Consider the following 26,432-nt stretch of genomic DNA (forward strand, 5'->3'; position numbering starts at 1 on the left):
TAACACAATTGATAAAAATCATTATGGGGAATTCATAATTATTTTACATAGCGATCTATATTTCTAATAAAGTAAATACTGTAATTAATGCACATCATTTTTCAAAAATCGCAAAATCATATAAGTTGTGCTTTTTAAAAAAAAAAATAATTTGGTGACTACAATATTGGTGAGAAATATTCACTTTTTTATAAATCGAAAAATTACTAGAGTTTTCCCTTTCTAGTAACTTAATTTCCAATCATAAAGTTTGAATCTAAGATTCTATTTAAAAATATACAACTTAGTTCCTCATTAGTTATAATATTTTTATCAATATTACTTTATCATTTTTATTAAAAAAAATAGACGAGTGGAATTTTTTGTTCTCAATTATAAGATATATAGACTAATTTTTAGATATACTATTAATTGAATATTAATTTTAATACTTTAAAAAAAAGTATCTTGAGTAATATTATTAAATATAACCACCTTTTATATCATTTAGCTTCATGAATAGTTTTTAGAATAAAGTTTAATTTTGTAATATTATTAATTAAACCAATCAAAATAACTATATTGGTTGTTTTTAATTAATAATTTGTTTTTAATATAAAGAAAAAAAATACAATAATAAGTCTCACGCATGTTTTTTTAATAAACTTGTGGTGATCATTAGAGAATATATTCCGTTTTACACTTTACTTTTATTACAGACTTCTATATGATATATTATTAATTTTTATAAGAGTAGTTATCTTTAAAGTTATATTAGAAGTTGTTGTAAAAAAATTACATTAACAATGCATATTTGTTAAACTAATGTAAGATAAATAAAAATATGTTTTTATACTGTTATTTAATCACAAATTATTACATATAATAATATGACTTTATGATTAGTTCATTTTTAGAATAGTTGTTCTAAAATTCATATCAAGCATAAGTTTTTTATTGTTTGATAATGTCAATTTTTATTTCATACATGTTTTTATGTTTAATATGTATTAAAGATTCAAATTTAAGAGTATTAAACATATTTAGCCAAATCACCTGCTTAAAATTTGAATTTGAAATTACAAATTAAATTAGAAAAAGTTTCATTCATGTGAGTATTTAGAGTTCAAATTTTGTATGTAGTTATTGAGTCTAAGGAGGTGAAGTATGATTCCAAAAATTGTTCTTTGCATTTCATATATTAATATATTAAGAGACATGTTAGCATCACACATTTGTATAACATGGGATGAGTTGAAGAGGCAGTAGCATACATATAATAGCAGCACACACCATGAGAGAGAGAGAAAGAAGAGAAAAAATGCAGAGAAAAGGGTAAAATGACAAGCCAAAGAACCAACACAACATTGAACACAGATTCATAATTCTTTTTGAGATTCATTCTCACAAGTCAATTTGATCTCTCTCTTTCTCTGTGACATACATACCCTTCACAGGAAATGACTATTTTGCCCTCTCATCTGTGCCTCCATTTCCTTCTTCTTTGACTCAGCCCTTCTCTTTCTGCTTGTCCAAGACACAAACTTTCTTTCTCTACACCGTAATGGACGCCGGCGAAGCTCACTCCGACGATCCGAATCGACCTGGGTCGAGGCCCAATTCCACCGCCGAGCCTGCTCCGGCCGGCGGCGGCGGCGCGAGGTACAAGCTCATGTCCCCGGCGAAGCTCCCGATCTCACGCTCGCCGTGCGTCACGATTCCCCCGGGGCTCAGTCCGACGTCGTTTCTCGAGTCACCGGTGCTGCTCTCCAACATGAAGGTTAGTTAGTGGTGAATGCATTCGCCTTTTCAATTTCTAGGGTTTGTGATTTTCGGGGCTGGGTTCAAGGCTCGCGTTTGATCCGTTTAATTGCTCGAAGAAAAAGAATAAAGAGAGAAATGGGTGTGTGAATTCGTTGGCAAAATTTGATTTTTGTTTTTCGGTGTTTTTTTATTTTTTATTTTTGCTTTTTTATCAGTTGAACTTGGTCAAAGGAGTGTTTAAATGTTTTTACTTGACCCGAGTGAGTTGAAGTCCACACAGTGTGAGTGGCATATAAAAATATGGTTCTTTTCAGTGTGATTTTCATGTAAATGCCAAGAGCATCAAAATGGGGCATATGGGACAGTGTTATGCTTTGGACGGAATAATTTTTAAATATGACGTGATTTAACATGTTGATGAATGGAAGATGCTGTTTGTTTCACGAAAAATTCGATGTGAGTGATAGAGTGAGTATATGTACTTTATTTAATCTGGTGGTTGAGGCTAATTTATTTTGCTTCTTTTTTATTTAATTTAGTCTTTTGTAATTAGGGTTGGCCCTTTTTTGTGTTTGATCTTTTTCACTTGATAGGTTTTGTTATTTGTGTTGGGACCCTGAGATTCTGATGCTTGCTCTTATTGAATTCTGTTATTTTGCTTTATGCTCAATACGGTGTTGTGTTGGGATATGACTTTCTCTTAGGATCGCTCAACATTCTCATTATTTTCTTTTGCGTCAGTGTTGTTTTTTCACATACTGAATCTTCCTTTGCTTGGGTGCTTTTTCTTTTTGTTTTCAACGGTGTTGCATTGCAGGTTTTACAGGAATTTTCTTTTTCCCTATTTATATGTGTGGAACAAAAGAATAAATGCTTTTTCAAGGGTTAGTGATCCATATTAGTTCTGTATGGCATGACATTGGAGTAATATGCGGAATGTCAGAGATTGTGGGTCATGATTTGTAATTTTGGGAAAGTACAAAATGCATCACATTTGTTAAATCTTGATGTAATTGTGGGGGTGGTCCTAATCTGTGCATAATTAATGTGGGAATGGCTTTTCTGAGCTGAATTTGTATAACTTTCATTAGTCCTGATGCACTGGGCTATGTGGTATATACTCTAAATGAACAACATGCTATATTATCCCAAAGAGAAAATTAGAGTTTTGCATTTGCTCAATTGCAATTGAATCTTTCTGCATAAGTAGCTGATAAATATACTATTGCGTGGTTACTCTGATGTTTGTTTTTGTACTTTCCTTCTGTTATTATTCATTGTCCGTTTACTACTGTGCATTCTGAAACTTCCTGTTATTTTGTCACTTTCTTTGTCCGTATGCTGCTCTGAGAAATTAAAATTTTTAAGTGTGTTCGATTATATATTTTATGATTCATTCTGTAATTGCTTACCTAGATTTTTCTAACACTTTCTCAAATACTTTGCAGGTGGAACCTTCACCGACCACAGGATCCCTTTTTATGCTTCATCAATCAGCTCATGCTTCTGTGACTTCTGCTGCATCTGCTTCATTTCCTGTAACCAGTGCATGCTTCAATACCAATACAGTTGATGACCGAAAACCCAGCTTCTTTGAGTTTAAACCGCACAGTAGATCAAATATGGTAATGAATTACTCTGAAATTGACGAATATAAGCTCTGAAATTGATGTTTTTCTCCTTAATTGTATCTGATCATAACCTGTGTACTAAGTTAACAAGATAGGATAGTTAGTTAAATATATTGCAATGTTAACTGGAACCGGATTTGGTTTCCAATTTCTTGTTTTGGTTTATGTTGTTTTGAAGATTACTGGTTTCGTGGTACTTACACAATGCTATTCATTTATTTAAGGTTCCTGCAGACCCTGACAATCATGCAAGTGAAAAATGTACTCAAATAGATGGTCAAGGAAAAGGTCAACCTTTTGATTCATCATTAGTGAAAAGTGAGATAGCAGTCCCTTCAAATGAATTAAGTCTATCATCACCTGTTCAAATTGTTAGCTCAGGAGCTAATGCCCGTGTTGAAGGTGATTTGGATGAACTGAACCCTAGGAGCAACATAGCAACTGGGCTTCAAACATCACAAGTTGACAATAGAGGTAGTGGACTTTCTGTTGCACCTGAGCGAGTATCCGATGATGGATACAACTGGAGAAAGTATGGTCAGAAACATGTTAAAGGGAGTGAATTTCCACGCAGTTATTACAAATGTACACATCCTAACTGTGAAGTTAAGAAACTATTTGAACGCTCTCATGATGGGCAAATCACTGAGATAATTTACAAGGGAACACATGATCATCCGAAACCCCAGCCAAACCGGCGTTACTCAACTGGAAGTATGATGACTATGCAAGAAGATAGATCTGATAAAGCATCTTTCCGAGATGGTAATACCTGTTAGATGCTTCTTATTGATGCCAATTTGTTCGTACTTATTTTAAACAAATAATGTGGCTTTCTTTTTCTCCTAATTGTTGAATTGCAGACAAAGGATCCAACATATGTGGCCAGGTGTCTCACCCAGCTGAGCCTGACAGTACTCCCGAGCTATCGCCTGTTGCAACAAATGATGGTGATCCAGAGGGTACAGGATTTTTGTCAAATCGGAATAATGATGAGGTTGATGATGATGATCCCTTTTCAAAGCGAAGGTTTGACAGCTTAGTCCCAAGACCCATGTTTCTTTCTTCTACTCATGTATGTTTGCTGATAGCCAGAAGTTTTTTTTATTTGTGCAGAAAAATGGAGCTTGCAAATGCTGACATTACGCCTGTAGTTAAGCCTATTAGGGAGCCACGGGTCGTTGTACAAACTCTGAGTGAGGTTGATATATTGGATGATGGTTACCGCTGGCGCAAGTATGGGCAGAAGGTGGTGAGAGGAAATCCTAACCCTAGGTATGTTAATGATTATTTCAGTCTTATGCCTATTGTAAGGAAGGAAAAGATAACCTCATCCTCATCCACAGGAGTGATGTATTATAATATATTCTAGAAAAGTAGAGTAGTTACTAACTATAATATGTTGTGAAATGTTGTATATTATAAATTCTGAATCTTAAGCTTTTACAGAATTTTATTCCAAAGCGGGTCTAAATATTTATTCAGCAGATTTTATTGTCCTCTTTACCAATCGTCAAATATCAAACAATGGCAAAGTTAAGGGAGGTGGTGTAGGATGTTGATGTCAGGGAGACTGATATTATGTACCAGTATGGTTCTACATTAAGGAAAGGTGGTGATGGTGTGTCAAATAGGAACTGTAATGATCAAACATATTATGTTAATGGAAGCTAGTTGATTGTAAGAGCATTATTGCTAGGAATGTGCAATGAAGTGTCAACAGAGAAGTTCACGGGACAGTAGACTGTTAGGTACTTAGATATCAAGAAAGTTTAGATATCTATGTGTTACTCCTATGCTCCGAGAGGAAAATATATCAATATAAAATTATCATGATGGTAGACTAATAGTGACTTAAGGAAAATTAGGGCAAAAGGAGGGCCAGTATGATATCCACTGATTTGCTTGATTTAAGAATTTCTGTGTTGTAAAGTTTGTTCTTTCACTGAATGCAAAGATGTTAGCCAAATATTGTAGTTCTTTTCTAGGTCAGATTTTAGAGCTGAAATATTAGCTCTAGTTGTGTCATTGTCTGAAAACCTGCTTTCCTAATAAGCATGTGCCCACTTGATATTTCGAGGATTCCCCTTTAGTATCTAGTTCCTTGACTGACCCAAAACAATATACCAGCATAATTTTCACTTAAACAACTATCTGTTTGATTTGAACTGAAAGATGCTTGAAATGCATTTTGTGTGCACAAAACTACCTGTAACATAATTCGGCCATATTTCCATTTTAATGTAATCGGTGCTTGGACGTGAACTTCAAAGCGTGGAATTTAAATGAAATGTGTACATGATGAAGTTGGCTGGTCTCTTTTAGTGAGATGAGATCCTTACATTTTGTGTTTGGCGACAATATGATGCTTAGTTACATATTTCTGGTTAACCTTGTTTTTACAAGGACTCACTTTATTTTTCAGGAGTTATTACAAATGCACTAACACGGGGTGCCCCGTTAGAAAACATGTGGAGAGGGCATCTCATGATCCGAAGGCCGTGATAACCACATATGAGGGGAAGCACAATCATGATGTGCCAACTGCAAGGAATAATAGTTGCCATGACATTGCAGGACCAGCAAGTGCTGCTGGGGGACAGACAAGAATTAGGCCAGAAGAAAGTGATACCATCAGCCTTGACCTTGGTATGGGAATTAGCCCTGTTTCGGAAAACACACCAAGCAGTCAAGGGAGAATGATGCTTTCTGAATTTGGTGACAGCCAAGCTCATACCAGCAACTCCAATTTCAAGTTTGTTCATACTTCGGGGCCGCCAGTGTACTTTGGTGTTCTAAATAACAACTCTAACCCATATGGCTCTAGAGAAAATCCAAGTGATAGTGCATCTTTAAACCATTCTGCATATCCCTGCCCTCAGAACGTGGGAAGAATACTAATGGGTCCTTAAAATTGTTTGCACACACAAATAAAAAGAAATACTGAGTTCCATTTTGGTTTTTCTTTTTGGCGGGTAAAGTTTTAAAGGCATGGCTCCTCATTTTCTCTTTGGAAATGCTGATAGTTCTTTTATGTAGATCCTTATATGTTGAGAGCTGCTCTTTGGTAGAATTAGTAGTAGCTGTGCCCCTTCAGGTTGACTCTTAAATCTAATTTCTGTTTGTATAATTATATACAGATTCTTCTGTACAAATATGAAGCTTATACCAAAGTTGCTTCAACAAAAACCCTTGTAAAAGTGTTTGAGTTCAGCTATTTATAAGATGTAGCTTCTAGCTTGTTACTGAACTTATTGTTTTTATTCCATGTGATTACTATAAATTCATGGTAACCAGAGTTCCCAAGCCTTCGTTACAACGCAAACTTCCCCACGTGACAAAGCAAGTTGTTTGTTATTGTGTTTGATATTAGTCAAATTCAAAGGAAGGCACGTCACACGTGTAAACAGTGGAATACACGTTTGGTTTTCTCGGACTATTTTGTGCATATTATGTAATGTGAAACAAATTCTTGAATTGTGTTTGGACAGACGTTTTTTCTAATTCAGAAGATACTTTCACTAGCTTTGGGGCCAGACCAGAAGTGTATTATGCCATTTGAAAATGCAGATCCAAACATGGATCCATTAGATGTTTGGATTGGTGTTAAATGCGTACATGTTTAATTTTGTATTGATGAATTGATTTTAGGTTCTAAATTGATACTTAATCGAAGTATTTTTGGATACCTTTTTGTTGGATGTTTTGTTTTCTAGTTTCACATTAAGTAGATGGAATAAAACTCGAATCTAAGTGTAGATGCGATAAATAGCACATTGAAGTCACTGTAACAGCAACTTTCTTTTCTTTTTCTTTTCCAGAAAAGAAGAAAGAGTTTGATTGCTATAAATGTGTAAAAATGTAAGAAGTAATGCATAATGATATAACTCCTACTGTCAAAAACGTCAGAACAATGTTCCAGTGCCATTTTTCAGACCAAAAGGTGCATTGCAGACAATTTTTTTTTTTTTCATAACAAATATTATCATACTAACATTTAGAGTGTAATTTTTTAGAGGCGTAGATATCATCAAAGTTGAGTTTTGTCTCTTTCTCAACAAAAAATGTTTTCTATTCACATTACCAGAAATCAAATTCCTTATAACATGATTAAGAAACTCAATTATCTATCAATTACCCTGAATCACGTTGATAGACTTTAAGAATTAAGAATTCATATCTTGTGTATATTGCTATGGCTGTAAATCAAAGGAATACATAGAAATTTTTGGTAAGTCAAATGTTCTTGGTTTCTAGCTCATTTCATACTGCTGTTGTAACTAACAGACATGAAATGTTGAAAATATATTTAAATAAACTGAAGACAGTATTATTGAAAACGGCACACTAATAGTTATTTTTGTTTTTGTTAAAAGTAGGCACATCACATGTGTCAGACAAAGTCTGTGTTGCTTTTGTTTTTGTCTCCAGAAAGCTTTGTACTCTAGGGGACAGCTAATTTGACTAAGGCCTTCGTCATAATATATTTCAATCCACACGCGTTGCAATGTTTCCTAGGAAGCCAGAAACACACAGCACAAAAATAGTCTGGTTTCAGAAAAGGGAGAACATGATTAGAAACAATGAATCAATGATCATGCAAGGCACGACTCTTTCTACCGTAGAGTTATTTCTGGGCCAAACAACACGGTTTCACGTGAGCCTTTTTACTCGGCAATTTTGATTAAGTTAAAATAACTCATTTCAGATTTTTCATGCATTCACACAGCTTGTGAATTCTGTGGAGATCCATCTAGTAGTTGTCAGTGCCAAGTAATATAGTTCATTTTCAGATTGGAATATGGCCATATTCATAAGGATTCAAAGAGCAAGGAGTTTAGTGTACAAAATTACCACAAGAGTAATGTAAGGGTATGTGAGTGTTCGTAGGATAATAGATCCAAAACAGTTTAAGAAAAATGCAATTAAGCATACAAAGTGAAACTGTAGTAAGAAATACCAATCCATACTTTGTTTGCTATAGATTTCAACTTACATGTTTTGCAGTTATAAAATACATCTCAGAAAATTTCAGAATATAAGTCTTTCTTGATATTACTTGTATTGCTGATATAGATTGAGGATGCTCTCTTACAAAACAGTAATCTGAACATATGAAGTGAGGAGAAATGTTTTAAAGATGTTAAGGATGATACATAACCTAACTAGAAGGCCTGGAGTAACAAAAATGAATTAACTGTTGTCGGATTTTCATCTCCAAGCACAAGAGGCAATAAGAACTTGATTCTTCCAACCAAGAAATAGTGCACCATCTTTTTCTTCCAGAGAGTAATGACCATGGTAGGTCTGGAGAAGATCCTTGATTGAAGAATTAATAACAGAGTTCAGTGGATAAGGCGCAAATCCAGCCTGTGTAAAACGCATTCTCCACTTATTCAGAAGCTCATGACGTTCAACTCTTTCTTCTCCTTCACATGCTATTAAGTTGACAACTTCACGAGCCAAACAGTGCTGCTCCACATTAATCCTCTCTTTGTGCTCCCTTGGAAGAGCAGCATCAATTGAATCAAAAACAGCCAAGTAGTAGTTCATTGTCTCAACGAATCGCTGCAAGAATGGGGCATTGTTGGTGTTAAATTCTTGCTCAACAAGAGTCACCACTTTAGGAGACAAGTGCTTGGCCAATCTCAACAACCTATCGCGATGATTGTGGCCGTTCACACTTTCATCAGGCACATGGTGCAACATGATGGCAAAGTTCACAGCCACAGCTTCATAAGGGCGAAGTTCAAGGTCTTTAAGTTGCACTTGAGAAGCAGGTACTCTCACAGCATTGAACTCAAAGGGTACATTACATGACTCTGCAAGTGCTGATAACCTTTTCCCAACAATATCAAGTCCTCCTCCCCGTGCATAAGATGAAAAGGAGTCATCAACACCCGATATTCGGATATTTGGTGGTCCTCCGGGCCGGCGAGCAAGAGCCTGAATCAGGCTCACCCATTGAGTTCCCTGGGAAATCTGAAAGTCTATTATGTGGACTTCACTTTCGTCCTTCAGAGCTTCGGCAATTGCTCCATTTGCTGACATGTATCCAAACTTGAAGTATGGACAAACTTCATAGAGTACATGCATGTATGAAAGTAGTTCATTACCAGTAGGCTCACTACATTTCAAGGATTTGTAGATTGTGCTTCCTGAAGCAGCCATCCTTGCCACAAGAGACTCCACAATGTATGCTCCCAACCGCTGAATTGGATTGCCCAAAACAGAAACCATCTTACGCGACTCTGACATCATCCATTCAGTTATCACCATATCCTTAACAGCCATTGCCTTTGCACAAGTATAAAGCATCTCTTTCAAATCCCCTCTGGATACCATCTCCATCATTTCTTTCCACTTCTCAGTCTCTAACAAAATTGAATCAGCTTCTCCTGGCATTATAGCACCATAGATATCTAGCATATCTGCATTAGGTTCCAGCATAGCAGTTTCCAGTTCTCTTATCTTATGTGTCAGCTCATCAAAGTCAAGAATCGGGTAAGAATCATTCTCTGGTGGGCCATTAGCAATTTCAAGAGAATGCTGTGGCCTTAACACATATGAATTTGACTCTAGGTTTGACAACGGGCTATTGTTTGATGAGAAACTGAGAGCAGGTGGAGAATTTTGGCAAGGGAAACTGTTGCTTGTGGAAGCAGATTCAAGGGTGAGATATTGGTCTAAAGTTTGGACTGAAGGGTAGGTTGTTTGGCTGCTGTTATCAGAAGAGTAATTGTCTATGTTCTCACTTGATGGTAAGCAATATGACTCCAAATTTTGCACAGGCTCCACATAGAACCCACCAGAGCCATAAGAAATTTTATGATTCTGAGATGTTTGCATTGAGAACAAGCCAGACAGTTCCAGATCTTGATATAGTCAAACTCCAAAAGATTTCGACAAAAAAACGGCTGAATTATTGACTCTCCTCAAACCTGGCAAGCATTATCCGTGTTTTAATTGCAGTGTAATGAATATCTGAGCTGTTCTGCAGAAGGTTGAGAAAGCAATTTAGACAAATATGATACTTAACAAAGATATCTGAAACTATAAAAGATCAAAACAAAGACACAAGTCCATTGATACTGATTGAAGAAGGTAATGTAGTTTGCCTATATCTGCTATTCCTTGAGGTTATTCACATAAAGGTCAGAAACTAGTAAGATTTGAGGTGAAATCTTTCATTAAAAGACTCCTTCCATTTCAAATCTGAAGAGTAAGCTTCTTGACAACACAATCTATATCTCCGAGATTCTTAACAAGCTATTAAAATAAACAACAAACCAAAAGAGACAGTGTATTAGTCTAACTGAATGCAACTTTATAAGTCTAATAGAATATTTAAATTAGTCAGCAGAGACTTTGATGTGTGGTTTCAAATTTAAGCAATCAAATAATTAAAAATTAACTAGGATAAAGCTTTAGACTACGTAATGGATTTGGAACACCATATAATGTAAAACAAGACCCTTTTCTTTTTCTTCTTTACTTATTCTCAATAGAAAAAGTAAAAAAGGTGAAGTTATTCAGAAAAGGTTGCCACATGCCATACATGGCTGTACTGTAAAACACCAAACGGGCAATTTGGAAAATCTATTAGTATTCTGGGTTGGACTCAACTCTAACCTTGAACTCAATTAACACACAAGTTTTTTATATCAAACAGTTTTAAATCTTCTCTTGGTTAGAAACTACCTCCAAAAAGTATGCATTCAAATCCATAGTCAAGCAAACAACAAAAACACAGATAAGAAGCTTTCCCCAACAACTACTGAAACAAAGCCAAAAGGTAATAAAAAAAAATATAGAACAGAAAGAGCTGAAAATCACTTCTCAAAGCTAAACATGCCATGACTCTGAATGAACTCCAACAACAACCCTTTTTCACAAACTCAATAAGAACAACCATTGAAGAAAAAAAATACGTTTTCTCTCTGGTAACTAAAAGGAGTTGGAGCACCATCATCAACTTAGCAACCAGAGACTCTTCGTGATATCAACCAATAACACAAATCAGGAAAAGGGAGCATTTCAACAATTTCAGAGACTCTCACCTCTGCAAAAAGCCTGATCTGAAACAAGATTACTCAGAACCACCGATGCCCCAGTTGGATTTAAAGCTCAAACTAACTTAGAATCTGTCATGCACATACTCATATGTGTCATACAAAGAGATTATGTTTGGAATTAGAGATTATATCTTAGAACACATGGCAAGTCACAAAGGTTGTAGTTGGATGCTATGGTCCCTATGAACTCTGAATTGCACTTTTGCCATTTTATATGGACGCCAACATAGAAAGTCTCCTCTTGTAACAAATTACTTTTTTGACTCTAACATAGCACTTAATTTACAAAGACTTTGATTACTTTGTTAACTTTTTCTTTGTTTTGTTTCTATTCACTTCAATTCAATTATTCTCGTATATATATATATATGGATTTCTAATATTATATTTATATTTATTAATATTTTAATGTTTTCTCATTTCGAGAAACAAAATCAATATAACTACAGAGTCTCAATTATCTCAAATTACTGTTTTTCATATTCCTTTATTCTTTTTTACTTAGTTTTTTTTTCTCCTTCTAAGTTCACACACACTCTTTAAACAATCTTTATAAGCTGGAAATTGAGTAAGATGAGCTTTTGTGAAAAAGTTGGCACTTGCAAAAAGTTTATGAGCGTTCACTTTTAAACACTAGAAACGTATGAATTGAATACTATTATATATTGAAAATGCAAAATAATTTTATTAAATTCATTCAATTTATAAAAATAATTGATACAATTTTAAAAGTAATTATTGTAAAAATTCATTAAACTTATTATGCATAATTGTAAAACTCTTGATTTATTATTATTTTAAAAAATATAGTTAGAACTTAATTAATTTATTTGTTGTTTTGTTTGCTAAAAAGAGAGAAAATTAAAGTGGGTAGGAGTGACATAGACACGTCATGGAAATGAGTGGCAGTAAACATCCTAATGATGCATGCGCTGGCGTCTCCTGGAGTGGGCCCCACGCGCTTTCACCTCTCATAATTTTAATTCCTATTTTTCCATCAAAAAAGTAAATAAGTATAATATATACTATAAATAAATAAATATATTTAAATATTTATTTTAGTTCTTGTGAGTTTATTTAATATTTTTGTAATGTTTAAATTTTGTACAAAACACTTAGAATTAACTAAAATACGGGAGATGAAGATTTCTTAATGACTTAATATAAATATACTTTTTGTTTATTTTTTTTTAACTTTAAATCTCTTGAATATCTACAATAAAATTGAAAATGTTTACATAAACATATTTAAGGCTAATTATTTTATAGAAGAAACGAATAAAAATATGAAAGAAATGAAAAATATGGATACGATGATAGTTATTTATTATCATTAAATGCGTTTATATTTTATTCAACGCTTAAGATGTTGAATGGTGAATTGATTGTTTAAATTGTGAATAACTTATTAAAAGGTGCAATTTGGTCCTTCTAAGGTATGTCGTAGGAAAAGGGGTTTGTGGTGGAAAAGATGAAGTATATAGAATGCAAGGGTCTTCTAATAATATGGTTGAACGTTGAAGGCTCTACGTTACCATGAGTGTGTGGTTTGAGTAGAGTAACGTGCATGGCTCTAGGTTTTCTTTTCTTCAATCAAAAAGGGTTTGAATTGGAAATTTTGAGGTTTTGTGTTGAGACTTTTTTATGCTAAGGATGGACTTTTTAAGTGATTAAAGACCCTTTTGCTTCCTTCTCTATTTTGAGGATAATGTTCATTTTATTTTGTATTCTAATTTAGGTTTTTATGTTATATCTTAATTCTTTTAATAACTTAGTTGTTGGATAAAGTGAAAGATTGAGTTAAATTATAGGAATTTTAGTTGTGGGTCAATGAAAGATTTTGCATGTACATTGATATTTTGTTTGGTTTAATTGTTTAAGTCTCAATAAGGATGGTCCTTCATGCATTGAGTAACTAAATATTTATTTAAGTAGCATATATGTTTCATAAATGAAATTATATATATGATATAATATAAGATAATTTGGCATAACATATTTAGAATGTTGTTACCATAATATTTGTGCAAGTCCAAAGGAAAAATGGTTTTTTAAAACACCTTGTCTTATGTTGGAAGTTTGATTGCCAAGAGTAAGAAAAGTTTAATAAGATATTCTCCTCGTTTCATAACATGTTTTAATTGTTTAAAATTTATCTTTAGATGCTTTAAATGTTATGATAATAATAAATGGTTGCATTTTATATTTTAAATGTTTTACTTTGTGAGATAAGATTATGATTTAATGACTTTAATTTAATTAAATAGTTTCATGGTTTATACGGGAGATTGTATTATTAAGAAGATAATCCTATTTTACAAAATGTGTAAATGAAATATCAACATTTTACTAATGATTTGATCCTATAGATTAATATACTATGTGGTAAGATATTATAATGAAAATTTATGTTCTTTATTTAGGGTGATAAGTCACATAAATTAAATGAGTTATTATCTTGAGATGCGTAAATGAAATGACCAAGTATATTTTGAAGAGTCAAGTGTTAGTCTAGCATGTTTTAATTTAGTATAATCTTATAAGTGGTGAATCTTAAATATATTTAGATATTATTATGAGGTATTTAGTAATCAATAAAAGTGATTGATGTTACTCGTGTAAATGAGATTTCTATGTGATTTCATGATTTTTTTTTAAGATTTTATGATATTTTTATTTTTTGTTAGATTACCTTTTTATATGTGATTATTTTGTAATGTTATTATCATATGTTTAACAAAAGAGTAATCAATCGTAATACATTGAGATTAGGGTTGTTAAATTTATTCATGGGTTCACCAAATGAGTGAGTTGAAAAAGATACTACCCCGAAAGCTCCCACATAAACTAGTTTAGGGTAAGAATCAAAGTGAGTTTGACCTACTACAACATTAAAATGAGACTTCAATTAACTCCTAAATATTGTTCAGAATGACATGAATTTTTAAAATATTTTAAATTACAAATTGATCCTTGGTTAATTTTGTCACCTAATTGTAAGGTTGGGTGAACCCAACCTGCCTTTGAATTTGTTCGATTTGAACTAACTTTGCATGACTTTAATCCAATCCAACTAGACATTTCTTGGCTTAAACCCAATCTGACATTAGCCTAACACCACTCATTCTGACCTTGGTTGAACCTTACATGAGTTCGACTGACTTGACTAAGCCTGACTTTAGGTTGACCTAGTTCGATCCATATCAACTTGGGTTAGACCCAACCTTGCCTAACATGGGTTTGCTCTCATACTGGTCTTGACCTTACTCAGACCTATCTTGACCTAGGCCAAATTCGACTTAGTTGAACTTCAACTGCACACAAACCCAACCTGTTTTGGACCTTGTCCAAGTCAACTTTCTTGAGCCTAACTCACCCAACCTTCAACCAAACCCAACATTGCTTGTCTTGCACCCAACCCGACCTTTCCTAATTCGGCCTAATCTAACTTGGTCGAACCTTCAACCTAGACTTAGTTCGACTTAGCATGACATGAGCCTGATCCAACTTGGCCTAACATGGATCCAACCCAACTAGGTATCACTTGAACCTAACCCAACTTGGATTGAATTGAGCCTAGCCCAACCTACTTGACATGGTCCCGACACGCTTTAACTTGATATGAGCCAAACCCAACTCTTCCCATACTAATCTAGGATTGATTAAGCATGATTCGTGTCCAACCCAACTCAACCTAACCTAGACACGACTTGACTTAGTCCAATGTAAATTTAACCTAACTTGACTTGAACTAAACTCAACGTTACTTAGGCCCGACATAGTTCAGTCCAACTCAAATCGATACAATATGGGTTTGACCTGGTCTTAACCTAACTTGGATCCAACTCACTTTGATTTGACCTAAACCTGGCTCAACTCAGCTAGATCTAGACTCCGCTTAACCAACTTGACACGGTCTCAACCTAGCCTAACATGATCAAAACCTTCCCATATTGACTTGAATTTGAATTTAGATAGAATAAATGTTTTTTTTTTATAATTTTTTTAAGTAAATTTTTTTTTTCATTTTCATTTTTAAAGAAAAAAAAGTATTTAAAAAAATGTCCACAAGTTGACCTTAACCTATAAAATTTTATTTAAAAAATGTCCATAAGTTGACGTCAACCTATAAAACTTTTGTAGGCATTTTAACTATATGAACTTTTTTTATATAAAATATTTTGGTTCTTGAACATTTTTAATCTTCATCTAGGGTCATGACGAATGTAACATCAAGTACCTCTAACTATTATAATACAACTTTTATAGGTTTCTATACAAACTTAGAGTTTTCCAAAACATTCTTAATGCATGATTAGGACTTATAAAAATAAAAATATTTACAAATATAAGTTTCAAAACAAAATTCTAAAATCTTCCAGACCCTTCGACATCTGTATGATCATTTGCTTGTGTACATAGTACAATCATCGTAGTTCACAACACAACAAGAAAAACAAGGATAAGCTAATGAAAAGGAATTTCATAACATATTTAATTCATGCAAAAAAAATCAATCAAACTAATCATTTATAAACATTTCTTTAAATTTTGTCATATAAAATTTCAATATCAATTTCATCATTCATATAGACCACACATGGATCTATTTCCAATCACAATCATTGGATTTCATTTCAATCCCACTTTGTCTTCCAGAAGACTCATTAAGTATGCCCCTACCAGAGATTAACACATGATCCAAAGATTATCAGCGAATTCAATATAAAGGATCATGGTAAGTTCAAACATCCAATACTAAGTTCTACAGCGGGACCTAGTGTGTATGAACTCCCTCTCAGCTTCTCACCACCTGATATCGTAATCTATAAGACTTAGATCATCAGTGAAGCCAGATGATCTCTATTAAACATAAGTTTTTCATACTTAATGCCATCAAACAACAACTCATACATTAACCCAAATGTATGACAACAATTTCATACAATTTTCATCATACAATATCATTCAAAACGTTATCCACAACATTCAGAAGTCTATTTAACATAAAAAAAAACACTTAAATACTAAACCATCAAAATCTAATATTTCTACAAGTTTAAATAATATATAAACAAACAACACAATATATAAACACACAACATCCTTACAAGAGAAATTGAATATTGAGACCACGTCCCCTCCCCATCCATATCTTCTAGTCTAGGATGTTATTAAAAATTAAAGTTAGTTTCCCTTACCTTAATTGCTTGCTTTCCAAGCAACCTCTAGAATTTTAGCTTCTCAATGTAGATAAGCTTCAAATATAAGGGCCTAATGCAAGTTATCCAAACAAAATAGAAATTCAGTATATAATATAATAAGTTGAGAGTATTACTTTTTTTTCAACTGACCTCACTAAGATTGATAACTAAATCATAGAGAAAAATAGAGAATAAGAGATCTTTAGAGTAAAAATGAACTTACTCTATTTAAAAATTTGATCGAGTAGAAATGTACCCTGACTCTTCATGTACAACATGACGCGATTAGATTTGAAAATAAAGGAATTATGAGAGAGAAAATAAAAAAAGAAGGGATAGATTTAGAGAGATAGAGAGAGAAATAAATAGAATGTCTATGTTGGAAGGTTTGCTTTTTTTTCTACAACGAAATTCTGAAAATTAAAACACATTAACATGTCTAATTAAGATAATGCTTTATTGTTACTTAAAAATAAGTTTAAGATATTTGGTATTGAAAAATGTGTTGCATCTACAAAGTTATTAATTTGCCTTTATCACAATAGCCATTGTTAGTAGGTGAAGTTTTATGTGATTTATACTAAATATAAGAGTCACTTTCTCACACCAATTGTTTTTTCAACTAAAAGAAAGAGTCAAAACAGTGTTAAAGGCTCCCATTTATTTTCAACATTCTCTGCTCTATCCAAACATCTGCTGCATATTAGGTGCAATCCTGGAATGATTACATAAAAATACTTATAAAATAAATATTTTTAATAAATTAAAATTAATAAAAATAAAGCCTAAATTAGAGTTATATAGCAAATCAACTACAAAATTATAGAAATAAGAAAAAACTCTTTACTGACATTTATTACTCGATCTGTTTTCTAAAGATTATCCAGAATAAAATACATATATAAGTAAGAACAAAAAATCCCTTAAAAAACTGCTCTCAGCAATAATAACCCATTAACCCTACAAAGAACAATTTGATTTAGTTTAATGCTAATCCTAATATTCATTCTAACCTTACAATAATTAAATTGAAAGTGATTTCACTTGTAAAGACGCATTTGAAAACAATTAAAGTGAGTATAAAGCTATAAATATTGAAAATATAATTAAATATTTTAAAAGTCTAATTTAAATCACTAAACATGTAAACTTTAAGCAGTTTTTTTCTCATAAAGAAATTTTGCTATAAAAATAAATAACTTTAAAGCATAATTTTCCAAAAAGTTTAAAGTTAATGCCCATAATTTTCAAAATTCATTTATACGTCATAAATGTGACGAGGCTACTTCGTCATGTGTTAAGGTTAGTTTATGATTTGTCGGAAAAACAATGCAATAATTTGTGTTTTATCATCAAATGTTTTGTAATCATGCAAAACCTAAAGTGTGTTCCTTTCATTAAAATAATATCTAGCAAAAAAACACTAATATCTCAGTGATAAACTAAAGGTTAAATATCTATTTAACAAAAACATGTTATTGAAAGAATCATTGGCTAAAGATAATAGCTCACTTTTTTTTATCAAAACTAATTAATTATTAATAAAGAAAATAAATATTTCATAACGATAACATTGTTATAAGAAAGAAAAAATATATCTAAGATTATATTTGAAAGAGTATATTAAAAAAGAAAAAACAAACTACGTTACATTTAGATTAAATGAAGTTAGATAGTTTGATTTATTTATTATCACACATTTTTGTCATTTAAGTTGTTCATTCATTATAGTGTTGAAGGGCAAAATATTAAGAATATACCACATAATGTATATTATACACATGCATACCATCATTACCATTTCACTTAAGAAATAATTTTATTCCCTTAAATTTGAGTTAAGTTTGTTTTCTATTTATTGAATTCAAAATTGATTATTTTAATCCTATAATTTTAGGAAAAAAATATTTATTTATTTATCTAAATATTTTCCACTATAACGTTATCAAAATTAACATTGAAGGAAAAATAAATATATGATTAAATAATTATAAGAATAAAAATCAAAATATGAAATACTTGTAATTGTTAATCATATAAATGGAAATTTTTAATTGTATTTGAGACAGAGATTATAAAAAAAAAACCATTATTCAAATTATGGGATTAAATATTAAATATAAAATATTACTTTAAATACAAGACATTAAAAATATATTAAAAAATAAAAAATATGTCTTAGTATCAATAATAAGACTGGTTTATGTTTTTAGAATTTTAGAATGTGATTACCTTTATTATTCCAATTTTAAAATTATTATTTCCTTTTTAATTTGAAAACAAAATTGTTTTAACTTATGCTATTAACAATTACAGCATGATAATGTATAGAGTTTAACTCATATTGTTAACATTTCAATTAAAATAGTTTTTTTTTTCTTTCTAATATAATATTTCTTTTAATTTTATCTCATTATTTTAAATATTTTAATTTGATCTTAGTGACTAATAAACTATAAGTCATCAATCAAAATTGATTTGTTGATAAAAATAATATGTGACATAAAAAAGCAAATGCCGTAAAACAATTACATTAAAATAATTCAAAAAATTAAATAAAATTAAAGAAATTATCATGAAAAAAAAACTATTTAATCTAAAAAGAATTCAGTGTGAAAAAATTTCTACAAGAGATATATCTTATAGAAAAGATTATGAAAAATTTCTTCCGGTTTAAATTGTGGAGAATTTTCTATGGATAAAAAACTTGGGGAAATTTACTAAGAAAAACTGTGAGAAATATTTCCTATAAACATATTGTCCAAGAATTTTTTAACATATTAGAAAAATTGTATTTTTTTTTATAAATTTTAAATATTGTTCGCGAATTTTTACTATGAAAAATATCATTTGTTTTCTAATAGTGACATATAAGGGACGAGTTTAAGTTATAAGATACAAATTTAAAATTTTAATAATTTTATCCAGCTTAGATAAACATACAAGGCAACTCGTCCTACAATTTTTTACATTTTTAATCCATACAGGTATTTTAAATAAATTATACAAAAAATTATTATATGTTAATTCAAACAAAACGTAAACAAGTAAATTTATTAAAAGTTAAGAATTATATTATATTTTTAAAAAATTATTGAATTATTTTACAATTTAATTAATAAAATAAATTATATTTTTACAACTATACAAGCTATAAAAAATATTGTGTGTGATGTAAGAAAAAAATATCAAATACGAATTTCGTAACTTGTTAAAACGAATATTCGTCGTCAAATTTGGAATAAAGAATAAAGTGGATATTGATATATGTGAGTTTAAAATTGTTTATGATGTTTAATAAAACCTACCTTGATTTTATATTTTATTGTGAAATATCTGTTTCTTATTTAAAATATTATTTCTACAACAAATTTTATATGAAGAGAATATTCACATAAAATATTAAAATATTTTAAATTTAAAAATAAGTATATGCAAGGAAACATATACTTAATAGAAATAATATCATCTCTTATTATTTTTTGGGTCCTAATCTCAACCACTTTTTCAGCAATCACACCAACACACATAAATGTGATTTTATTGCATTATTTCTCTCATGCTACTATTTGCCTAAGATGAAATTATTCTCATGTTGTGTCCCACAATCTCCAATCAATGCTTATTACAAAACTACATGTTGTTGAAACCCTAAATTGAAATGGCCAACCCTTTGATGTTTGTTTAAGTTCATTGACACTAAAAAGTAGTAAAGCCTCCCTTTTTAGGTGTAGTTTTAGGTGAGAACTCCAACATTAGAAAAGAGGAAAAGAATGTTTAGTTAAGTAGGGACAAGATAATTGTTTATAGTATTTCATGTAACTACAAAACATCACTTGCCATGCATCTAGGCATTAATTTAGTGAACTTTCAATGGCACTTCAACAAAGCTATTTATAATATTTTATATTGCTTTTGTCATACTAGAATAAACATAGATTTTTAAATACTTTCATGTTACAAGCAAGTACATAGTAAAAATATGGTCAAAGGATCAATTTTACATGAATTAATCTTTATAATTAAATGTAAAACTGAACTTTATACGATGAGTAAAAACAAAATCACTACCAATAAAGTATTATTATAATTTTTAAATATTTTGATCTCAGTTTGTTTTGATAGTATCACTATATTAAGGAAGGAATATGTATATAAATTGTTTTTAATCTCAACTTCTTAGTGATTTAAGACTATTAGTTGTGAATGACAGTTTATATACATCTTCCTCTCTCAGTCCATCCATATTCCTTTTAAATTTCAAAACGAATAATATCTCAAATATGGTTTAATCCTAACAATGTTTTCTCAATCAACTTCAGATAAAAAATAATAAACATTATTTTTAATATAATATTTTATTATTCAATTATCATTATTTCATGAGTTTTTCATCCAAATTCTTTCACTATTTTACCACCACTTTTTCAACCTTTACACATTTATTGACATATTAAACTTCCAATACACACTGTTAAATTATCTAGAACTATAAAAATTGTTAGACTTATTTTTATATAAAAAAACATTTTAATATGAATCCAACGAATAAGATTTGCTAATCAATTTTAAAAAATTTATATTTATGAAACTCGTATTATAAGATAATTTTTATTGATAAATCATTTATATAGCCGACTCCCATTAATATAATAATAAAAAATGTAAGCAAAATTGAATGTTAAAATACAATATTAAACTTAAATATTCATTAAGCAATAATGGATTAAAATATACAAGTTGATAGATTTGTACCTAACGCCAAAATGATAAAAACGACAACATATTATTAAATAGAATTTAAATATGTTTACTCTTATTGTGTTTATAAATTATTATTTTGTTGTTGATAATCATACTTTAAAGTACAGTACATGGCAGCATTTTCCTAGACCACCATGATGGAAGATAACGATTTTTCTTTTTCAACTTTTTTTTGTATGACTTTGTTTAATTAACCCTTAATTATTAATGTATATATGATTCACAAAATTCAAGGTTCCCTTTTATTCAAAGCCAAAAAGTCTAAAAGGTAAGCATTATTGCATTGTCATTCGTGCTATATACAAAGTAAAATTATAAAAATAAACTATGCAAAATTCCAAATTAAGAACATCTTCTAAAGAACAATAAAATCAAGGGTATTGTATGCCATGAGTGATTTAAATAAGTTTAAACTCACTTGTCCAACATTTTATAGTTTGAGTTAGGTTAAACTGAGAAAAATAAATTCTGTTAATATGAACTAAAATAAATTTAGTTTACTTAATACGCATAACTCAATTTTATATAAATTCTTAACTTTTTTTATTACAAAAATTATTAAATAATAAATAATTTTATAGAAAAAAAAATAATTAATTATTTTATTAATTAAGTTAGATATTATTTTATAAGCTAAAAAAATATTAATATTTAAAATAATTTTTATTATTAATAAAAAATTATAAAATAGTTTTTTAAATTGATATTTAACATTTAAGTATCAATGTTTTAACTATTAACTACCTCATATTCTAAATTAAATAATTTATAATTAAAACAATTAATAACTAAAATCTTAATAATTAATATTAAATATTAAATATCAATTTAAAATTTATTTTATAAATTTTTATTAAAGTATAAATGAATTTAAATACCAATAATTTTTAGTTTATAAGTCTTTCATTATATGTGCCCAAAACATGTACCCATATTTGAAAATAAAAAAGCTTATGCAAAGATTATATACATGGTTTGTTGAACTTGGGTTGAAACTTTCCCTTGTTAAGTTTTCAATTTGTTGTTTTCTGTTCTTGTTTTCAACGCACCAAAATGCACGCCATGATTGTTTATGTCATATTGGTTGCTGCAGAATGACATTGATTCATCGTCAACCGTGCGTCACACTTCCTCCCAACAATCGTTTTAATGATTTTGGCTCTCAATTTTCTTTCTTTCTTTTTGATAACTCCATCTCCACCTCATCTTAACTGTGATGTGATGATGTAACTTGCCACATTTTAATTCCTTGTCCATATAAGTCTAAAATTGTGGCTCTTCTTCACTTGTTCAAACATCAAGACAAAATACTCTTAAATGTCACAAGGACTAACAAATCTTGAAAGCTCATTCAAGATCATTTTCTACATTTTCTTTTCATATTTATAACTTTTTCATCACCATTTTTTAGTTTCTATATTTCAAGTATTCCTAATTTATTTGTTATCGAATAATTTGCAATATCCTTAAAGTGAATAACAAGATAAATGTTTGAGATCTCATCTTTTTAGAGATAAAAACATTTAATAGTGTACAATTGGATGTAAATCTCTTTATAAATTAATTTTTTATAAGGTTAAAGTAGGTTTTCATTTCTTAAGATGATATCAGAGTCATTTAGAATCTATTATGACAATAGTTTTTTAACCTTATCAGACCATCTATTGTCGGTCACTATCGACCATCTATAAACATATAGTCCTATACAAGTTGACACCTTTAGATAAAGACATTTATAATTATTTGTCAATTTTTTTGATGGAGCACAAGTCATCGAATTATCAATATTTAATAATCACATCAACAAAAAATGGTGAGGAAAAATTAGAAATTTGTATTGATCAAAATTTCTACTAAGGACACTAGTGCAGAAAGGGCTTATTCCGACACTACATTTAAGACGTTTGTACGGTTAGATGCTGTCATTCAAAACGCGCTGACATTTTTCAAATTAACTTCCTCTAAAAGGGTGGCTATTTGGTATAACTATCTTCTTAAACAAAACACTTTGTTTTAAGAAGACAACTATAACAAATAGTTGCCCTCTTATACTCTTTTTTTTACCCTAACTTAGAGCGCGCCATTTACGCTTCAATACTTCCTTTCTCAGGCGCTTTGTTTATGCTTTTCTACTTTGGTGCTTCTTCTTCGTATTCATCGAGCATGCATTGTCTTTTTCGTGCCATTGGTAAGTTCGTTTCGAGCGCTCTACTTCTTCTTCACCATTGATTTTTGTATTTTCTTAGTTTATTTTCTGTCATTACTCGAAGGTCGTCACCACCGTTTCATTGCCTTTAACGCTGATGTTTGAGTTTTCATTGTGCTCTATTTTCTTTGTCGTCGTTGCCACTACCATTGTTGTCATTGTCGCACCACTCTTCACCACCACCGTTGCCTTCACGCACAAGGTTGGTGGTGTTTTAAATTTTTTTAATGTTATTAATTTGTTTATTTTTTATGTATTATAATTTTTATTTTTAAAAAATTTATATTATTTAATATTTATAATTAATTTAATGATTTTTAATTTGTATATTTAATATTTATTATAATTTGTATTTATTATTAATTTATATTATGTTAGTTGTTAGGTTCAAATAGAATTATCGTGTTGGTATTGAGTCCGAGGGTGTCGACCCTCGACAATTGTTACATGTTCGACCCTTGGTAATAAATGAATGGACTGATAAAAATTTTATGGAATTGCTTCAATTGTTGAAGGATATGCTTCCAGAGAGAAATAATCTACCTAATCGTAATTATGAGGCCAAAAAGATTTTTTGCCCAATGGGTATGAACTATAAAAAGATACATGTATGTCCTAATGATTGTATATTATACAGGAAAGATTTTGAATTGTAGAAAAGTTGTTCGAGATGTGAGTTATCACGTTATAAGTTGAAACAAAAAGATGATGATACTATTGAAGAGATAGAAAAGCATGGGCCCCTCAATGAAGGTTACTTAAACATTTACTAACACGATTTTTTCTATTAATCTGTTCATGGCGTTTATATAACATCCTCAAAGGTCAATCCAATTCAAATTTTCAAAATCTGAAGTGGATGACACTAAAGGTTTTTTATTTTTTATTTTCTCTTTTCATTGTTTATCAATATTAACTTTTGCTTTTTATTGAATTATAGTGTAATGGACAACCAAGAAGTTATGAGTGTGGCTATTACGTTATGCAATGGATGGTTACCATGACTAGGCCTAAAAGTGATTGGGAGCAAGTAACATGATGATAAATTATTTTTATAATTCTTTAACATATATGTCTTAACACTAATTTATGTGAACCTTATTATGTAATGCAGTTCTTCAAGAATGAGCAACCAATGTCTTCGGCCACCATAGAATATGTGAGACATTCTTGGGCCACATATTTCTTAATTTTTTATAACTCTAGGATAGTTAATCAATAGTGTAAGAATTAGATAGATAGATAGATAGGAATATATGTAAAAATATATTATTAGTGTTTGTAATACATTTTATCAATATATATAATTTGATTATCTGAATTTATGTATTTGTCTGACTGAGTTATAATTGAACAGGTCAATTAAATGAGAATTAACATTAAACAGAATGTACTAAACAAAATAATCATCTATAAGGACGACTATTTACCATAGCCGTCCTTTTAGATGCAACACAAAGATTTATAAGAACGACTATGGTAAATAGCTGCCCTCTTATATGTTTCAGAATGATTTATAAGGGTGGATACGGTAAAAATCGCCTGTTTACACATCATGCATAAGAGAGGTGTAAATGGTGACTTTTACTATAACCGTCCTCTTTGTCTGAATTTAAGAAGGCGACTAAATAGTATCATTCTTTTCTGTTGGATATAAGACTACATGTACATAAAAATGGCTAGAAAGTCGCCGTTTTACGGTAAAAATATCCATTGTTTTTAAGCCTTTCTGCACGGGAGAAATTAAAAACATAAATTTGAAAATGTTTAGAAACTAAGAAAGATAATTAAGTTGTAAAAAATAAGTATATTTGCAATGAGTATATGATATACTATCATATCAAGATGGGAATTAAAGTCTTATGTTTCTGCTGGATTCACATGGACTTGGTACATTTGACATATCAAGAAATATTCCATTTGACAAAGCTGGTTCCCATCAATTATGAAAAAGAAAAGCATACAAGAATTATACGTTTGCAGATTTGAAGAGACTGCGGCAGTAATGGACTCACTTAATTTATGCTAGTAAATTGACTTGTTAATTTGATATTCCTATGAATTATAATATCTTGTAAGTTACAAAATTGAATATATTTCATGTGAAAGTGAAATATATTTTTTACTTCAATTATCTTTGTTCATACATGTTGAATAGTACCTCATTTAGAAATATCAAGATAAAGTATAATTTAAATATACATACTCTTTTAATTTTTTGAGATATCTTTTAAAAAAATTATAATAATATTTTAAACTTTAGAACAGATGATACTCAAATATAATACAATAATCATAACAATACTTGAATTCAAGAACTATCTTAGAATTAAAATTTTAAATGAGTGAACTCATAAAAGAAAAATATGAACCTGTCTATGTCCAAGGAATGTATATTTTCGAAAGGTAATGTTGACCTTAAGGTACAGGGACTTATGTAATCAAGACCTAAGTCAATCACAAAATGATGAATTTTAGTCCCACCAACTTGCAATCTAAAGAATCAACAGAATATCATTTTAAATATGATTTTATGTGGATTTTACAAATAACATTTTAGTAGCACGAAAGGGGTTGTATTCTGTTTTTAAAAATAATTGTATAAAAGAACTTTTTATAAAGAGTTTTAGATAAAGTGCGGGGTGGACGACTCATAGCTCGCTACGAAAAGTGCGGAACAGATTCATTAATCCAATTCACTGATCTGCTTAGGTGTGTCCCGTATAATTCACAGTCTACACGGGCCAACAATGGAGAAGTGCGGGTTGGTCTGCTGACCCGCTTAAATAAAATTTTATTTTGCAAAAAA

At 30.5% G+C, this 26,432-nt stretch overlaps 2 protein-coding genes across 6 annotated transcripts; one reads left to right on the top strand and one right to left on the bottom strand.

Moving 5' to 3' along the window:
* Positions 1 to 903: 903 nt before the first annotated feature.
* LOC137831312 (probable WRKY transcription factor 20) lies at positions 904 to 6,624 on the top strand. 2 transcript variants are annotated; one of them, XM_068638944.1, is made up of 6 exons: positions 904 to 1,759; positions 3,192 to 3,368; positions 3,599 to 4,139; positions 4,238 to 4,403; positions 4,491 to 4,649; positions 5,800 to 6,624. In XM_068638944.1, exons 1-6 carry the CDS (start codon positions 1,544 to 1,546, stop codon positions 6,284 to 6,286), a joined length of 1,746 nt encoding a protein of 581 aa, XP_068495045.1. In that variant the 5' UTR covers positions 904 to 1,543; the 3' UTR covers positions 6,287 to 6,624. The 2 variants fall into 2 exon arrangements, with proteins under 2 accessions (XP_068495045.1, XP_068495046.1); XM_068638945.1 differs by lacking the exon at positions 904 to 1,759 and adding an exon at positions 2,668 to 2,856.
* A 1,695-nt stretch (positions 6,625 to 8,319) lies between these two features.
* LOC137831313 (scarecrow-like protein 21) lies at positions 8,320 to 11,691 on the bottom strand. Of its 4 annotated transcripts, XM_068638948.1 has the most exons (3): positions 11,435 to 11,634; positions 10,493 to 10,643; positions 8,320 to 10,368 (listed from the first exon to the last, which is right to left on the bottom strand). In XM_068638948.1, the coding sequence occupies exon 3, from the start codon at positions 10,221 to 10,223 to the stop codon at positions 8,586 to 8,588; it is 1,638 nt and encodes a 545-aa protein (XP_068495049.1). In that variant the 5' UTR covers positions 10,224 to 10,368; positions 10,493 to 10,643; positions 11,435 to 11,634; the 3' UTR covers positions 8,320 to 8,585. The 4 variants fall into 4 exon arrangements, with proteins under 4 accessions (XP_068495049.1, XP_068495048.1, XP_068495051.1 ...); XM_068638947.1 differs by lacking the exon at positions 10,493 to 10,643 and having other exon boundaries at positions 11,435 to 11,691; XM_068638950.1 differs by lacking the exon at positions 10,493 to 10,643 and having other exon boundaries at positions 8,320 to 10,363; positions 11,435 to 11,633.
* Positions 11,692 to 26,432: the final 14,741 nt, after the last annotated feature.

The sequence above is a fragment of the Phaseolus vulgaris genome, chromosome 6 (genome assembly GCF_000499845.2).
Source record: "Phaseolus vulgaris cultivar G19833 chromosome 6, P. vulgaris v2.0, whole genome shotgun sequence".
Taxonomy (NCBI): domain Eukaryota; kingdom Viridiplantae; phylum Streptophyta; class Magnoliopsida; order Fabales; family Fabaceae; genus Phaseolus; species Phaseolus vulgaris.